At 39.4% G+C, this 14,192-nt stretch overlaps 1 protein-coding gene across 1 annotated transcript in view; it reads left to right on the top strand.

Annotated features, from left to right (window-relative positions):
* Nucleotides 1-14,192, top strand: part of SERAC1 (serine active site containing 1) — a 67,254-nt gene that overhangs the window by 46,649 nt on the left and 6,413 nt on the right. The window contains exons 10-14 of the mRNA XM_011976426.1: nt 1,443-1,605; nt 8,636-8,786; nt 10,056-10,197; nt 11,694-11,788; nt 13,214-13,311. Coding sequence (XP_011831816.1) covers nt 1,443-1,605; nt 8,636-8,786; nt 10,056-10,197; nt 11,694-11,788; nt 13,214-13,311 — 649 coding nt within the window. The remainder of the gene's footprint in view (nt 1-1,442; nt 1,606-8,635; nt 8,787-10,055; nt 10,198-11,693; nt 11,789-13,213; nt 13,312-14,192) is intronic.

Here is a 14,192-nt window from a genome sequence, read left to right as displayed (position 1 = left end):
AAAAAAAAAAAGGAAATATTAGATGACTGTACTCTTGAAGTGTGACTGTAGCATATATCAGTGATGGTTAAACTCTTTGGTACTGTAGAAACTTTTGTATCATGATGACAGTTTAAAGAAGAAAAAGGCAACAAACCTTGTAGTGCTCTTAGTGCAGAAACATCACCCAGGAAATGTGTTTAAAAATGCACATTTTTCCACTCACTTATATCAAGTTTAATGTCATAGATTTGGTGTGGAGTCCAGGAATTCGCATTTGTAGCCAGCACCCTGGTGAGGTGAATGCAGGTGATCTGACCCACATCAAGACAAACACCATCCTTGAGATTCTGAACTCTCCAGTTCAGTTTTGGGACACATTAGACATGGCTTAAAAGCCATGTGTGGAAAGTTACCTTTACACTAGAAAGTCATCTTTAGTTCTCACCCATGAAATAAGGAACTGACCACAAAGCAGAGGGAATAAGGTGTTGTAGTACAGAAGGGACCTGGGAAAATTTGCTCGAGTGTGATGTCTCCTGAGTTGTTCTCTGAAGCAATAACTGCATCTTCAGTAGAAAGGGCAGTGCATGGAATATAATAGTTACCTTTCCAGAAATCTCTCAAATGATTGCAGATCTTACTTGATATACAGTATATTTAAAAGGTATACATTTTAAAGCACTTAAAATATGATATAATTTAACAAAAATCTAGAAAATGAAAATTGCCATATGTACATATGGTGTCATGTCCTTGAGTAAAACTAGTGATGGGAAGAGGCAAGGCTGTGCCCAGTGACATTAGAAAGACTGACTTGTTGGTCAGTTCTCTTCCCTTAACTTAATATGCATGTTTTCTTTTTCTTTTATCTGTTTTCTCCATTAAAACTTCAATCCCTTTTTACTTTTACCTGATCTTTCTCTCTTAAAAAATTTTCCAACTTCTAAGTTTGAGGCTAGCCCCATAGCTGTGGGCATTGTGTGGAATGGGGTGTGGGACCACAGAGGTCACTGGTTTCGCCCTGTGTGAGTCCTTATTTGCTGAACGAAATCTGTCTGCTTGCACAGAGGACTATTTCCTGGGAACAGGTGGCAGATTTCTCAAGGTGAGAACTGTTTTAAGGTAATTTCAAGTCAAAGTGTCACTATAAATTGAAACAATTTTGTAATAATGACATTGTCAGGTTACATCCAACCAAGAGCTAAGCAGAATGAGAATAATGATTTTAGTAGTTCTGGTGAGAGATGCCTTCTTGGGATTTTTTCTATGATTTTGAAGCACTTCCCACTTAGACAGGGATTTACTGATTTAAGCAAGCTGAGACAAGAGCTTTGAGGAGTCTCCCTGCATCCCTGCCCTTGAGCAGGAGCTACCTAGCTGTCCCCATGACCAGGCTGTGTCATCTCACGTCATGAATTTGTGCAATGTCTAAGGGAGCTTTCGTTTATTTATTGTGCCAGATATCCACACATTGTGATAAAATCGAAGCAAATGGAGGCCTGCAGCTACTTCAGAGGCTGTACCGACTTCACAAGGACTGCCCTAAAGTACAGAGAAATATAATGCGTATCATTGGAAATATGGCTTTGAATGAACATCTTCATTCTTCTATAGTTCGCTCAGGTAACAGCGTTACATACTGAGTATTTTTTACTTTGTTTTCCCACCTCTACCCCTCATGATATGTTCATTTGTAATAGACAAGGCTCTATTTAGGGTTAGGTATGGGTCCTTAGAACATGTTATTTTGGTAAAGGCAAGGAATTTCTTGAGATTGTAGATAATCTGTGCCTAAGATAATCAGTGTTGTAGATGATCATAGGAGAGCAGGTTTGCCATGATGATCATCTAATTATTTATGTAATTTTTTTTTCTTTGAGAGAGAATCTCACTGTGTTGCCAAGGCTAGAGTGCAGTGGTGTGGTCATAGCTCACTACAGCCTTGAACTCCTGGGCTCAAGGGATCCTCCTACCTCAGCCTCCCGAGTAGCTGGGACTACAGGCATGTGCCATTGTACATGGCTAATTTGAAAATCTTTCTATAGAGACGGGGGTCCCACTTTGTTGCCCAGGCTAGTCTCGAACTCCTGGGCTCAAGTGATCCCCCTGCCTTGGCCTCCCATAGTGTTGAGATTACAGGTGTGAGCCACCATGCCCGGCCTGTAATTTTTGATGTGATTTGGTTAACCAAGAGGCATAGTCAGACTAAAAAGAGATTCATTTTATGATTAATGATTTTCCCTCTTGCAAGTAATAAACCAGCTGTGGGGAGATACTTTAAGACCAAGCAAATATCCTGCTTTCTATCTTCTGGCAGTTCCTGCCCAATCTAGTCTTCACCTTAATGGTTTTAAAATCATTTTCTAGCTCCAGCACACCCTCTGCATTTCCTTTTCAGCTTTTGGCATTCTACTGGAAGCAAGAGTCCTTCTCTCTCCCTCCTCCCTCGCTCCATATCCTCCCTCCCTTCTATTGACAGGTCCATGAATTCCTATTTTTAATAGTTTATAATTTATTGCTCTACTTAATAATTTGGTGCCAGATTGTTCCAGCTTTGACTAATGGGAGCTCCAGCAAACTGGCCCATGTCCTCTATGATATGCCCACGTTATTTTGGGGAGGCATTTCTTATTTCCTGGTATAACAAGATATTTTAGGCTCATTTCTCTGAAGAAACCTCTATCCTTTTAGTGGGAGAATGATTCTTAGAGACCAAGGTCTAAATGATAGGAGTGCATATTGCTCCTGGGGTGTCTTTGCTTCTTGCCTCTTTCAGTAGAAAGAGCTGGATAATACATACACACATGTATATATACACACAGATATACATATACACACAAATACATATAAATGTATATGTACACATATATGTGTGCTGTGGGATGGAGGATACACTTTCAGCACTTACTAATGTAATTTTCGATACTGTTTGGTTATGTTGGTCATCTTGCTCTTTGCTTTCTATTTGTCCCTCTTTTTCTTCTTTTTTCTGACTTCTTGTATTACTTGAGTGTTTGTTTTTAAATTCAGTTCTTTCTGCTGTTTTGGCTTTTTATATTGTGTTTGTGTGTAATTTTTAATGGTTGTATCCTTACAGTCTACTTTGAATTAAGATTATACCATTTCATATGATGTAAGATCCTTACAACCCCATAATTCAGTTCACATCCCCTGCCATTCTTTGTGGTATTGTTGTAATATATTTTACTCTTATTTATAGACTTCACAATATATTATCATTGTTGTTATTATTTTTTGAGACAGGATCTTGCTGTGTTGCCCAGGCTGTCCTCAAACTCCTAGGCTCAAGCGATCCTCCTACGTTAGCCTCATAAGTAGCTGGGACTATATGTTTGGGCCATTGTGCCTGGTTACATTGTTGTTATTTAAGTTTTAATAATTGTTTTAGTTTATTTTGTGCTTCTGTAACCTAAGGCTATATGTTGGAGGCTGGGTAATTTATAAATAACAGATTTATTGTCTCTCAGTTCTGGAGGCTGGGAAGTTCAAGATCTAGGTTCTGGCCATTGGTGTCTTGTGAGGGCCTCATTGTTTTATCATCACATGGCAGAAGACTGAAGGGGAAGCTAGCCTTCATGTTGCATGAAGCCTCTTTTTTTTTATTTAAAATTTTTTGAATTTAAAATTTTATGTACATAATAGTTGTACATATTTATGGGGATGTACATGTAGTGATGTTCTGATACAAGCATACAATGCGTAATGGTCAAGTCAGGGCAATTGCAATAGCAATCACTTCAAACATGAATTAATTCTATTAATGTGAGAGGAACACTGATGGCCCAGTCACCTCTTAAAGGCTCACCTCTTCATACTGTCACATTGGCAACACTTGAATTTTGGAGGGGACACATTGAAACCATCGGAACAGTCATGTGACATTTAAAGAATATAAGAAATCAAAAATCTTTTTTGTTTGCATATTTATAATCTCCAGTGCTCTCCTTTTTTTCTGTATATATGAATTTACATCTGATAATATTTCTCTTCAGCCTAAAGACTTTCCTTTAGTATTTCTTGTGTATTGGGTCTGCTGGCAATAAATTCTTTCACCTCATTATTTTAAAATGTCTTTACTTTGCCTTTATATTATGCCCAGGAAAAGATATCTTCCCTGGATATTCTTTGTTGACTCTGTGTGTGTGTGTGTGTGTGTGTGTGTGTGTGTGTGTGTATATATTATTTTTTCCCGGCATTTCTAAAATGTCATTCCACTCTTTCCTGGAATCCATTGTCTGATGAGAAGTCTCTTTGGATTCCCACTTTGTTCTCTTATATGTAATATCTTTTTTCTCCGGCTTCTTGGAAGATCTTTCTGTTTGATTTTTGACTCTGAAATGCCTAGGTGTCATATTTATCCTGCTTGGAGTCCACTGAACTGAGAGAATTAACGTATGCATTACCTCATACATACCATTTTTTCTGGTGAGAACATTTAAAATCTATTCTCTCAGCAATTTTCAAGAATACAATACATTGTATTGATAGTTTGGTGTTTTTGATCAAATGTGGAAACTTTCCTGCCAGTGTATCATCCAATATTTATTCTTTTGTCCTTTTTTATTCTTATCTTTTTCTGGAACTTCTATTATAGATATTAGATCTCTTTTTTCTGTTCTGCAGGTTACTGAGATTCTATTCATTACGTTTCAGTTTTTTCCTCTGTGCTTTACTTTGGATGATTTCTATTGAGCTATCTATAGGTTCACTGATGAAGTGGAGACTAAGGGATTCAAAGCAGGACAAAGACCTGATCAAATCAGTATCTTGCTATAGAAAAAAAAAATCACTCTTCTCTGAAACTTCGGTCTACCTCAAGTCTTCAGTCCTCTTATCTCCTGGACAGCCCACTCATCACCTTGGCCTCAATTACATGACCTTCTCATCTTCATTCACTTCTTGCTCTGCTCCTGAGCTGTCTAGTACTCTACTCCTAAGTCATACATTGAACCTAGTCACTGCCTGAAACCGCTTCACCTAAAAATCAGCCCTGAGAACATCCTTGTTTCATTCAAGCTTAGTTTGCATCTACCCCATAAGGACTGGTTCTCTTCTCTATTGAAATCTTCTATCCACAGACCCCTTTATCCTCTCCCAATCCATCACTCTTTTTTATTCTTTATTTCCTCCCTGAACCCAGCTTATATTCCGTGGTCTGTTATTTCAGAAACATTTTTGCCAGTACCTACAACTCACTTTCCCTTTGATCCTGTTAGCAGTCTCTTGGTCAAGACCTTGATGAAACCTACTGCCTGCTTACTCTGTGGCTGAACGTGGGATCATTGCAGATTGGTTGTCAGCATCCTTATGAGATCGCAAATTAAAGAACCTTCAGTATTGCTCAGCAATTATGTTTCTCCAATCAACATGCCTTAACATTCTTAACGATGACTATTGTAAACCTTCTCCAAGTTCCTTAAACCTTCCACATATTCTTTCCTCTCAGAGGGTGACTTCTCCTCCTACTTTACTGAGACAATTGAAGCCTTAAAAGGAATTTTCTCACTAACAAAAACCAACCCTGTTCTTTCCTTTTCGTGATAATAGGAAGAGCGACACCTCTTTTATAAGGCCTCCAGCCATGTTTGGGCCTGTCTCCTTTCACAGTCTCAGGAATGTATACTTTTTTCTGGTCTCATGGTCAGCTGCTGCCTCATAGCTGGACCCTCTGATCACATACATTGGAGGAAGATGTGAAAAACATTATCTGCATCCCCTATAACATCCTCTCCTCCCTGTTATAGCTAAACTCCTGAAAGAGTTACCTACATATACCTTCTTTTTGCTCAGTCTTCATTACTTCTCAATACTCCAATTTGAATTCTGCTACCTTGCCCTGTGTTTTTTTCTTTTTAGGCATCCTGTGTCTCTCCCTGTTTTTATATATTTTTGTATCAATCTTAGTATCAGATCTGCAGATTTTTGCCTTCAGATTTACAAAAGTTGGAAGCAACTTAAATGTCTGCCAATAGGAATGAATAGTGGTTAAACAATGGCGTACTCAAGTGACGTTAATACTGTAGTTCAAAGGAATGAAGTTGATATGTATAGAGAGCTCTCCAAGACATATTGCTGAAGTACAGTCACAGAACAGTAGTATGATTCCATTTAGGTTTCAAAAAGTGCGTATGGAGCTACATTTTTTTTTTCCTTTTTCTTTGAGACAGAGTCTCACTCTGTTGCCCAGGCTGGAGTGCAGTGGCACTATCTTGGCTCACTGCAACCTCCTCCTCTCGGGTTCAAGTGATTCTCATGCCTCAGCCTTCTGAGTCGCTGGGATTACAGGTGCCCACCACCACACCTGGCTGCTTTTGTAATTTTAGTAGAAATGGGGTTTCACATGTTGGCCAGGCTAGTCTTGAACTCCTGACCTCAAGTGATCCGCCTGCCTCAGCCTCCCAAAGTGTTGGGATTACAGGCATGAAACACCATGCCCGGCCCATTGTATATGTTTAAATTATAGATATATGACTATATTTTTCAAAAGAGTGTCCACCAAACTTCTACCTTTCATTACTCTGAGGATGTAAATGGAGTTGGGAAATTATGGAAGTACTAAAGCAAGACTTTCATCATTAGATGCTACTTTTAGTTATTTCATTATTTTTTACAGTTAACATGTACAGACATGCATTGCTTAATAGTGGAGAAACATTCTGAGGCATGTGTCATTAGGTAGTTTTGTCACTGTGCAAACATCACAGAGTGCACTTACACAAACCTGGATGGTAGAGCCTACTCCACACCTAGGCTGTATAGGACAGCCTATTGCTCCTAGGCTCCAAACCTGTACAGCATGTTACTGTACTGAACACTGTAGACAGTTGTAACACAATGGGAAATATTTGAGTATCTAAACATAGAAAAGGCACAGCAAAAATACTGTACTACAATCTTACAGGATCACCATTGTATATGTGATTCATTGTTGACTGAAACATTATTATGTGGTGCATGAGTGCATGCAGATGTTATGTAATTTTAAAATGCTCAATGTTAAAGAAAGACGTAGGTTTTCCAAAGGGCATTTGGTATTTTTCAAAGGTGGAGGTATCTTGGACATTGCGAACATATTTTGTCAACTGAAAAAAGCCAGAGATGGCTTGTGCCATGCTTTTTCTTGTGACTTCATTAAAAATAAAGCCATATTTTCATTATTTATTTATTTATTTATTTGAGACGGAGTCTTGCTCTGTCGCCCAGGCTGGAGTGCTGTGGCCGGATCTCAGCTCACTGCAAGCTCTGCCTCCCGGGTTCCCGCCATTCTCCTGCCTCAGCCTCCCGAGTAGCTGGGACTACAGGCGCCCGCCACCTCGCCCGGCTAGTTTTTTGTATTTTTTAGTAGAGACGGGGTTTTACCGTGTTAGCCAGGATGGTCTTGATCTCCTGACCTTGTGATCCGCCCGTCTCAGCCTCCCAAAGTGCTGGGATTACAGGCTTGAGCCACCGCGCCCAGCCCATATTTTCATATATACCAATAACATACTTGTCTATCTTTATAGATAGAATTTTTAAATATTCTTATTTTATTATTTTAAAATCTTTAACAGATTTTGAAGAGGAATCTTCTGATGTTATAAATTTGAATATTGTTAAGTACTGAGTCTGAAGCTTCTTTTAGGTTATTAAATACTGGCTTCCCATCATCACAGTGACTCAACACTTTTGTCTTAAAGAGTGGGAGAAGGGCATGGGGACAGCTGTCGGGTATTGAGTGCCTGCTGGGCCTAGGCCCATGGTTTTCACATACATTAGTTTATTAAAACCTTCCTCTAGCTCAGTTGCTAAATAACTTGACTGAGGTTCCAGAGCAAGTAAGCAGGGAGCAGAAATGTGAGTCCAAGTCTAACTTCAAGGCCCATGTTCTGCTTTATTTAAATTAAATAAATTATATAAATAAATAGATTTTCACTGTACTTCAGAAAATAGATAAAGCAAAAAAAGCTAAACGTACCTTTTTTTAACAGAGCCCTCTTCCACCCTACCTCTCTCCTAAGAGGTAATGACTTTATAAGTTTGGTGTATAGATCTTTATGTGTTTGTGTGTGTGTGTGTGCACATATACTTTTATACATATTTATGTATATAAAGTTTTAAAAACAAAAACATTAAAAAAAAGAAATCATAGTATTATCCATGCATTTTCTGTTTGCCTCCCTTTAAAAAATGTTTTTTCCTTCCTGATCTCCAGATTCTAACAAGAGTTTTGTGTGTCAAATTCATTATTAAGAAATAATTTCCTCATTTGTATGAAAGGGTATTACTGACTGCTGGTCAGGATGAAATAACTAGTATTGAGTTTCATAATTCTTGTTAAAAGCAAAACATCATGGTATTTTGTTCACTTTTGTGAACACCTCTATAATTGCTATTAGTGTTAGGTTTTCTATATAAGAAAATGGCTCTTGAAGCCCTCTTTCCTTCTTTGAGGTCCCTTAAGGGGTATGTGGGTGGTATTGTGCCACAGGTCTCAGAGGATCACAGGGGAGAATGGGGTTGGAGTGGTCGGACTTCTGTGCCAAGGACAGACACGCGAGGTTTGCCTTTCTCCCATCACATTCAGTTTGAAACTTCTCTCTACGGTCTGCGATGGATTCACATCAGTATTTAGGATACGTGTACTTTTCACCAGGCTGGGTGTCCATCATGGCAGAAGCAATGAAATCTGACCGCATTATGGAGGCTTCACATGCTGCCAGAATCCTGGCAAATCTAGATCGAGAAACTGTGCAAGAAAAATATCAGGATGGCGTGTATGTGCTGCATCCCCAGTATCGAACAAGGTAAGGGAGCAGAAGAGAGTCACTTTGTCCCCTTTGGGAATGTGAAGGCTAGAGACCTCAAATTTTTAACTTATTTCTGCATAATTCAGATAAGTTAAATACCTTATAAGTCAAATATCTTATTTACTAAAATAATTTGTCTACTGTAACCTCAGAAGAATTGGAGGTTGTCATGAAAAGCATGTGAACTAGCTAAATTATCGTGGTTATTTTACAAAGGGCTTCCCTTCAGGTAGATTGAATTCACCTTTGATAATGCGTCACACTTAAACTTTGAAATACATATCTCCTTTGGTTCAAGGCATTTTCACTTAGATCCGAGTTAATAACTGATTTGGATTGTAGAAGTCAGCTGACCAGGAAGGAGACAAAACATTGTCTTATGTGACAACCAAATTAGCGTGGACCTAGAACTCAAGGGACTGGAGAAAGTTTATACTTAGTTATAAAAGGATGCATTGGAAGGAATAAGTTGTAATCAGTTTGACTCATGCCCCTTTTTAAGGTTATTTGTGGTCATTATATCTAGTTCTATAATTGCTAAGACAATAAATATAGAAGGGACCACACTGAAAAAATAACATATTTCTTGGTTTTCTTAGGGCACTTTACAAAAAATACCTCAGACAATAGCAAAAACTTCCTTTAAATTAAAAAATGAATTACCTGGTTAATTACAATTTGTAAATAAAATATTATGGTAATGTATTTTATATGTGCATTGCATAATTGTATGTGTACTGTAAATAGCTTGCAACTAACATACTATCTACAATTTTTAATGGGTCATATGCAAAGAGTGAATGTTACTTTGAAATCTCATTTTATAAGTATTAGTTTCCTTAACACATTTTCAAAAATCTCTTTTATATATACTGACTTTGAAACTGTTATTAGCACGTTCTTCTTTAATTTCTTAAATACTTTTATTGATTTGTGGAATATTCTCAATTGGAAGTCTTTAGAGGGTAATCTGACTATGACATCTGTCAGTTGATTGATTGCTAAGCTCATTACAATCGATTGTGGTTGGTCTGCCTGATTAGAAAAGTCTCCATTTTTAGAGAACAGTGAACATGCTTCATGTATGTCTATGCCAAAGTTCCTTCTAGGGTTTCTCAGCAAACCTGTGCTTATAAAGCTTGCTTGAATTCAGTTTTATATCACATAAACCTGCTAAAGCACCATCCACAGAGAATGCTGTGTAGATTCTTACCAAAGCAGTAATGCATTTATTCTACTTCTTTTTAAAACTCTCTCCCCTATTAGTCAGCCCATTAAAGCAGATGTCCTTTTTATTCATGGCCTTATGGGAGCAGCATTCAAAACATGGCGCCAGCAGGACAGTGAGCAGGCTGTAATTGAAAAGCCTATGGAGGAGGAAGACAGATACACAACGTGTTGGCCCAAGGTAAGGGAGTCACTGACTCTGGCCCTGGTTGCTGGGGCCCTGATTGTGACTTGCTTGTTTTTCTCTTTGTACTGGGATTTTTTTTCCATGCAGTTCTTCTTTCCCTTAGGGAGATTTGTAGTATGTTATGACAACAACTGGGCTTGTCACCCTATCTTGTATAATTTCCGTTTGGGGTGCAGTATATGACTCTAAAAACATTAAGTAAAAAATAGGGGTAAGAGCCAGTAATAGTTCACTTTTGTTGTAATACAAAAATAACCATACTTATATTTATAATAGGTACCTAATTCTATGACCTTAATAATTATAAAAATAGAAAGTCTTTGAAGAAGTAATTATACTTTGCATTTCTTTCTTTTTCTTTTTTCTTTTTTTTTTTTCCTGAGATGGGGGTCTCACTTTGTCACCCAGGCTGGAGTTCAGTGGTGCGATCTTAGTGCACTGCAACCTCCACCTCCCAGGCTCAAACAGTCGTCCCCTCAGCCTCCTGAGTAGCTGGAACCACAGGCACATGCCACTATGCCTGGCTCATTTATACTTTACATTTCTTTGATATTATTTCTCCCAAAGAACCTTAATTCTGGAATGAATTCATTGAATGGAATTTATCTAAAGCTCATTAAAAGTGATGCCGGCTGGGCGCGGTGGCTCAAGCCTGTAATCCCAGCACTTTGGGAGGCTGAGATGGGCGGATCATGAGGTCACGAGATCGAGACCATCCTGGTTAACATGGTGAAACCCCGTCTCTACTAAAAAAATACAAAAAAAAAAAAACTAGCTGGGCGTGGTGGCGGGCGCCTGTAGTCCCAGGTACTCGGGAGGCTGAGGCAGTAGAATGGCGTGAACTTGGGAGGCGGAGCTTGCAGTGAGCTGAGATCCGGCCACTGCACTCTAGCCTGGGCGACAGAGCGAGACTCCGTCTCAAAAAAAAAAAAAAAAAAGTGATGCTGCATATATGTGTGAATAGTTTCTAGGGCATTGTTCCATTACTACTTATTGTCTTTCACAAGGCTTATCAAGTAGAAGAATGCTTTGCGCTTTCCGGTGGCACTAAAGCACAGAGATGATGGTAGACCTAGGGTACACAGAGATAGAACTGTGACCATTATTATTAGTGTCTCTGAATTCTCAGATCCAAAATCTGTCAGACTATGCCATCTGTCCTGAGAGATAGCATTCTACTAAATTCTTTCAAAAAGCCAGTTTGATATAGACTTTAAAACAGGCCTTGCTTTTGGCTATAGTGGGTTAAAATTGAAAATATTCTCTTGAAACCTTCATTGGCCTTATGCTATAAATACTGGTACCACTTCAAGACCAGAGACATAAAAAGATAAAATGCTGGAATTGTTTTTACAGTACCTTCAAAACTTACGCCGGTGCTATCTTTAGGTATATTGCAATAGGCCTTTAGTTGTAAATTTCATTTACTAGGCAGTAATTGCAGTGGTGGAGATTCATACTTGTTCTCACATATGTTTTATTTTACTTAGACATGGTTAGCAAAAGACTGTCCTGCTCTCCGAATTATATCTGTGGAGTATGACACCACCCTCAGCAACTGGAGAGCAAGGTGCCCTATGGAAAGGTAACAGAGGCGACTTTTAGACCAGGAGGACAGGGAAGAATTCAGGCTGCAAGTTTAGGTCCTCTTGGATGGGAAGTCATTTTAATTTTTTGATGCCACAGACAGGATTTTCTTATGAAAAACAAACCGAATCTTTTTTCTCTTCCTTCTAGAAGGAGTTTGCTCTCAATAAGCAGTGGAATAGGAGAAGGCTTAGGTATATCATCAGTGGTGGGCTCCTAACATGGTTTATTTACAACTGTTCTAATAGTTAAGGATCATGGATTCTCTAACAAAGTCTCCTTTTCTATGAGAAGTAAAAATGATGTTTTTTGTTCTTGTGTCCACAATCATACCGGCTAAAGGAAGCAAAGAGAAAGATGCTGAGAAATATCGGCTGCTATATCCCTTGTATGTCATCTGTGCCAGTTGTATACATGGGAAGGAGTGCTCGATTTCAGAGTTACTGGATGAGAGTAGCCAGATCCTACCTTTGATTTGCTATGCAGTCTTAGACCAGTCAGTTAACTTGTCTGGGAAGCTTTGTCTACAGATTAAGAGAGTTGGTCTAAATCAGTGTTATCAAACTGCTTTCTGAATGGACCTTCCGTAGGTGCCCAAGAAGGGTGTCAAGGTGAGCAGGCAAGACCCTAGGTCTCCCTCCCCATTTCACCCAGAGGAGCTCTGGAGAACCTTTATTTTGAAGAAATGTGTCTGCAGATAAACAGTTTGAAACTACCAGACTAGATAGTTTTGAAGTTCCTCTTTAGTTTAAAAATTACTTATTTCAAATTCTGATTCTAATAGCATCCTGTTTATGCTAGTTACAAAAGCATGCATTGGAAGGAATAAATTCTAATGAACTTGACTCATTCTAGTGTTTCTAAATAGCATCCTAGTATTTCTAAAGAATAAACCAAAATTATGAAAGTTTAATATTTTTGCAGCCTAACTACCAGTAGAGAGACCACAGTCTTTGGTGATATCCTTGAATGAGAAAGGACATATCCTAAGTGTTGAGGGGCAGTTGCAGGGAGACTCAAGTTTGACCTGAAAAAATTGCCTGACACAATGCTCCAACAATGTTCATGTAGTAAATGAGTGGCCTGTTCTGGGCTTAGATATTCCTAATTATGCCAATGTTAATAAGTTACAATAGAGAATGAACAATTTCAGGAATTGAGCAGAGAGATCCCAGGCGTGGTGGCTCATGCCTGTTATCCTAGTGCTTTGGGAGGCTGAGGTGGGAGGATTGCTTGAGGCCGTGAGTTCAAGAAGAGAGAATAGGGGTATTTTATATTAAGCAGAGAGAAGGGGGTATTTCTAACTCTAAAGGTAGTATGTAGTGTTGGTCCTATAGACAAAAGTTCTTAACTCTAAAAATTAGACAGCAAATTGAGGGGATCAATAGCCTCGTGTCATGCCTGCTGTTTTTGTTTTGTTCAGAAAGTCCATTGCATTCAGAAGCAACGAACTTCTTAGGAAGCTCAGAGCTGCTGGTGTTGGGGATAGGCCGGTGGTTTGGATATCACATAGCATGGGAGGTAAGTGTGGCTTCAACTTTGTGAAGTGGCCATTGTGATGTTATTTTCAGCCACTGTGGCCAACCTAAAGTTATTGTGTCTTTCCGTTTTACTTAATAGTGGCCCCCTTGCCCCCCCCGCTAAATTAATCTGTGTAGCTATAGCTAGGACTTTTAAAATTACTACTCTTTTTCCATGCTGTTCCTTTCTCTAGAAAGGGGCAATCTGTTCCAAACCATCTAAGAGGGATATGGGTTTGACAGTGTAGTGCTTTCACATAGCAGTAATGAATAAACATGAGAAGCAGTAATGAATAAACATGAGAAGCAGTCCATTTCATATACACCCACCTCATCAACATGCCTCAGCATTCCTGGGGGGCCCCAGGGTGCCCCTTTATTCTTTCTGCTCCCCCTCACCATTGCAGAATCTATGGTCGCTTTAGTGCCCACAGTCCCAAACCCTGGGTGCCTGCTCACACCAGGCTCAGAGCTGCTGAGGTGCAGGTGTGATCAAGTGTCTGTTCTTGGGGTCCTAGTGGTTGCTTATGGAACTGCCTCCCCTGCGTGCGACTCCCCCAGTCCAGTTTGAGATTTTCACCACCCACCTTGCAGAAGGCCTTTCTGCAGCCCGTGGCCTAGTTTATCTGTTGAAGCACTCAGGATTGCCTCTGAGGTGGGGCTTTTTGCTAAGACAAAGGTGGGTGTAGCCCTTTGTGTCCTTAAAGACCCACTGTCATCATCTTTGACATCTTTGTGTTTCATTATGGGTTCCAAAGCCAGGGCAGGGAGATGAAAGAAAAGGTGCCTCCAGAGGAACAGTTGCCATGAAAGCTGTGTTCTCCATGGGGGACTGTGTGCTGTGGAATAATAGCACCGTCCTGACAGTGTGGTCATCAGCGG

The sequence above is a fragment of the Mandrillus leucophaeus genome, unplaced genomic scaffold, assembly GCF_000951045.1.
Source record: "Mandrillus leucophaeus isolate KB7577 unplaced genomic scaffold, Mleu.le_1.0 Scaffold166, whole genome shotgun sequence".
In the NCBI taxonomy this organism is placed as follows: Eukaryota; Metazoa; Chordata; class Mammalia; order Primates; family Cercopithecidae; genus Mandrillus; species Mandrillus leucophaeus.
The sequence above is the reverse complement of the archived record's forward strand: the minus strand, read 5'-3'. Positions and strand labels throughout refer to the sequence as shown.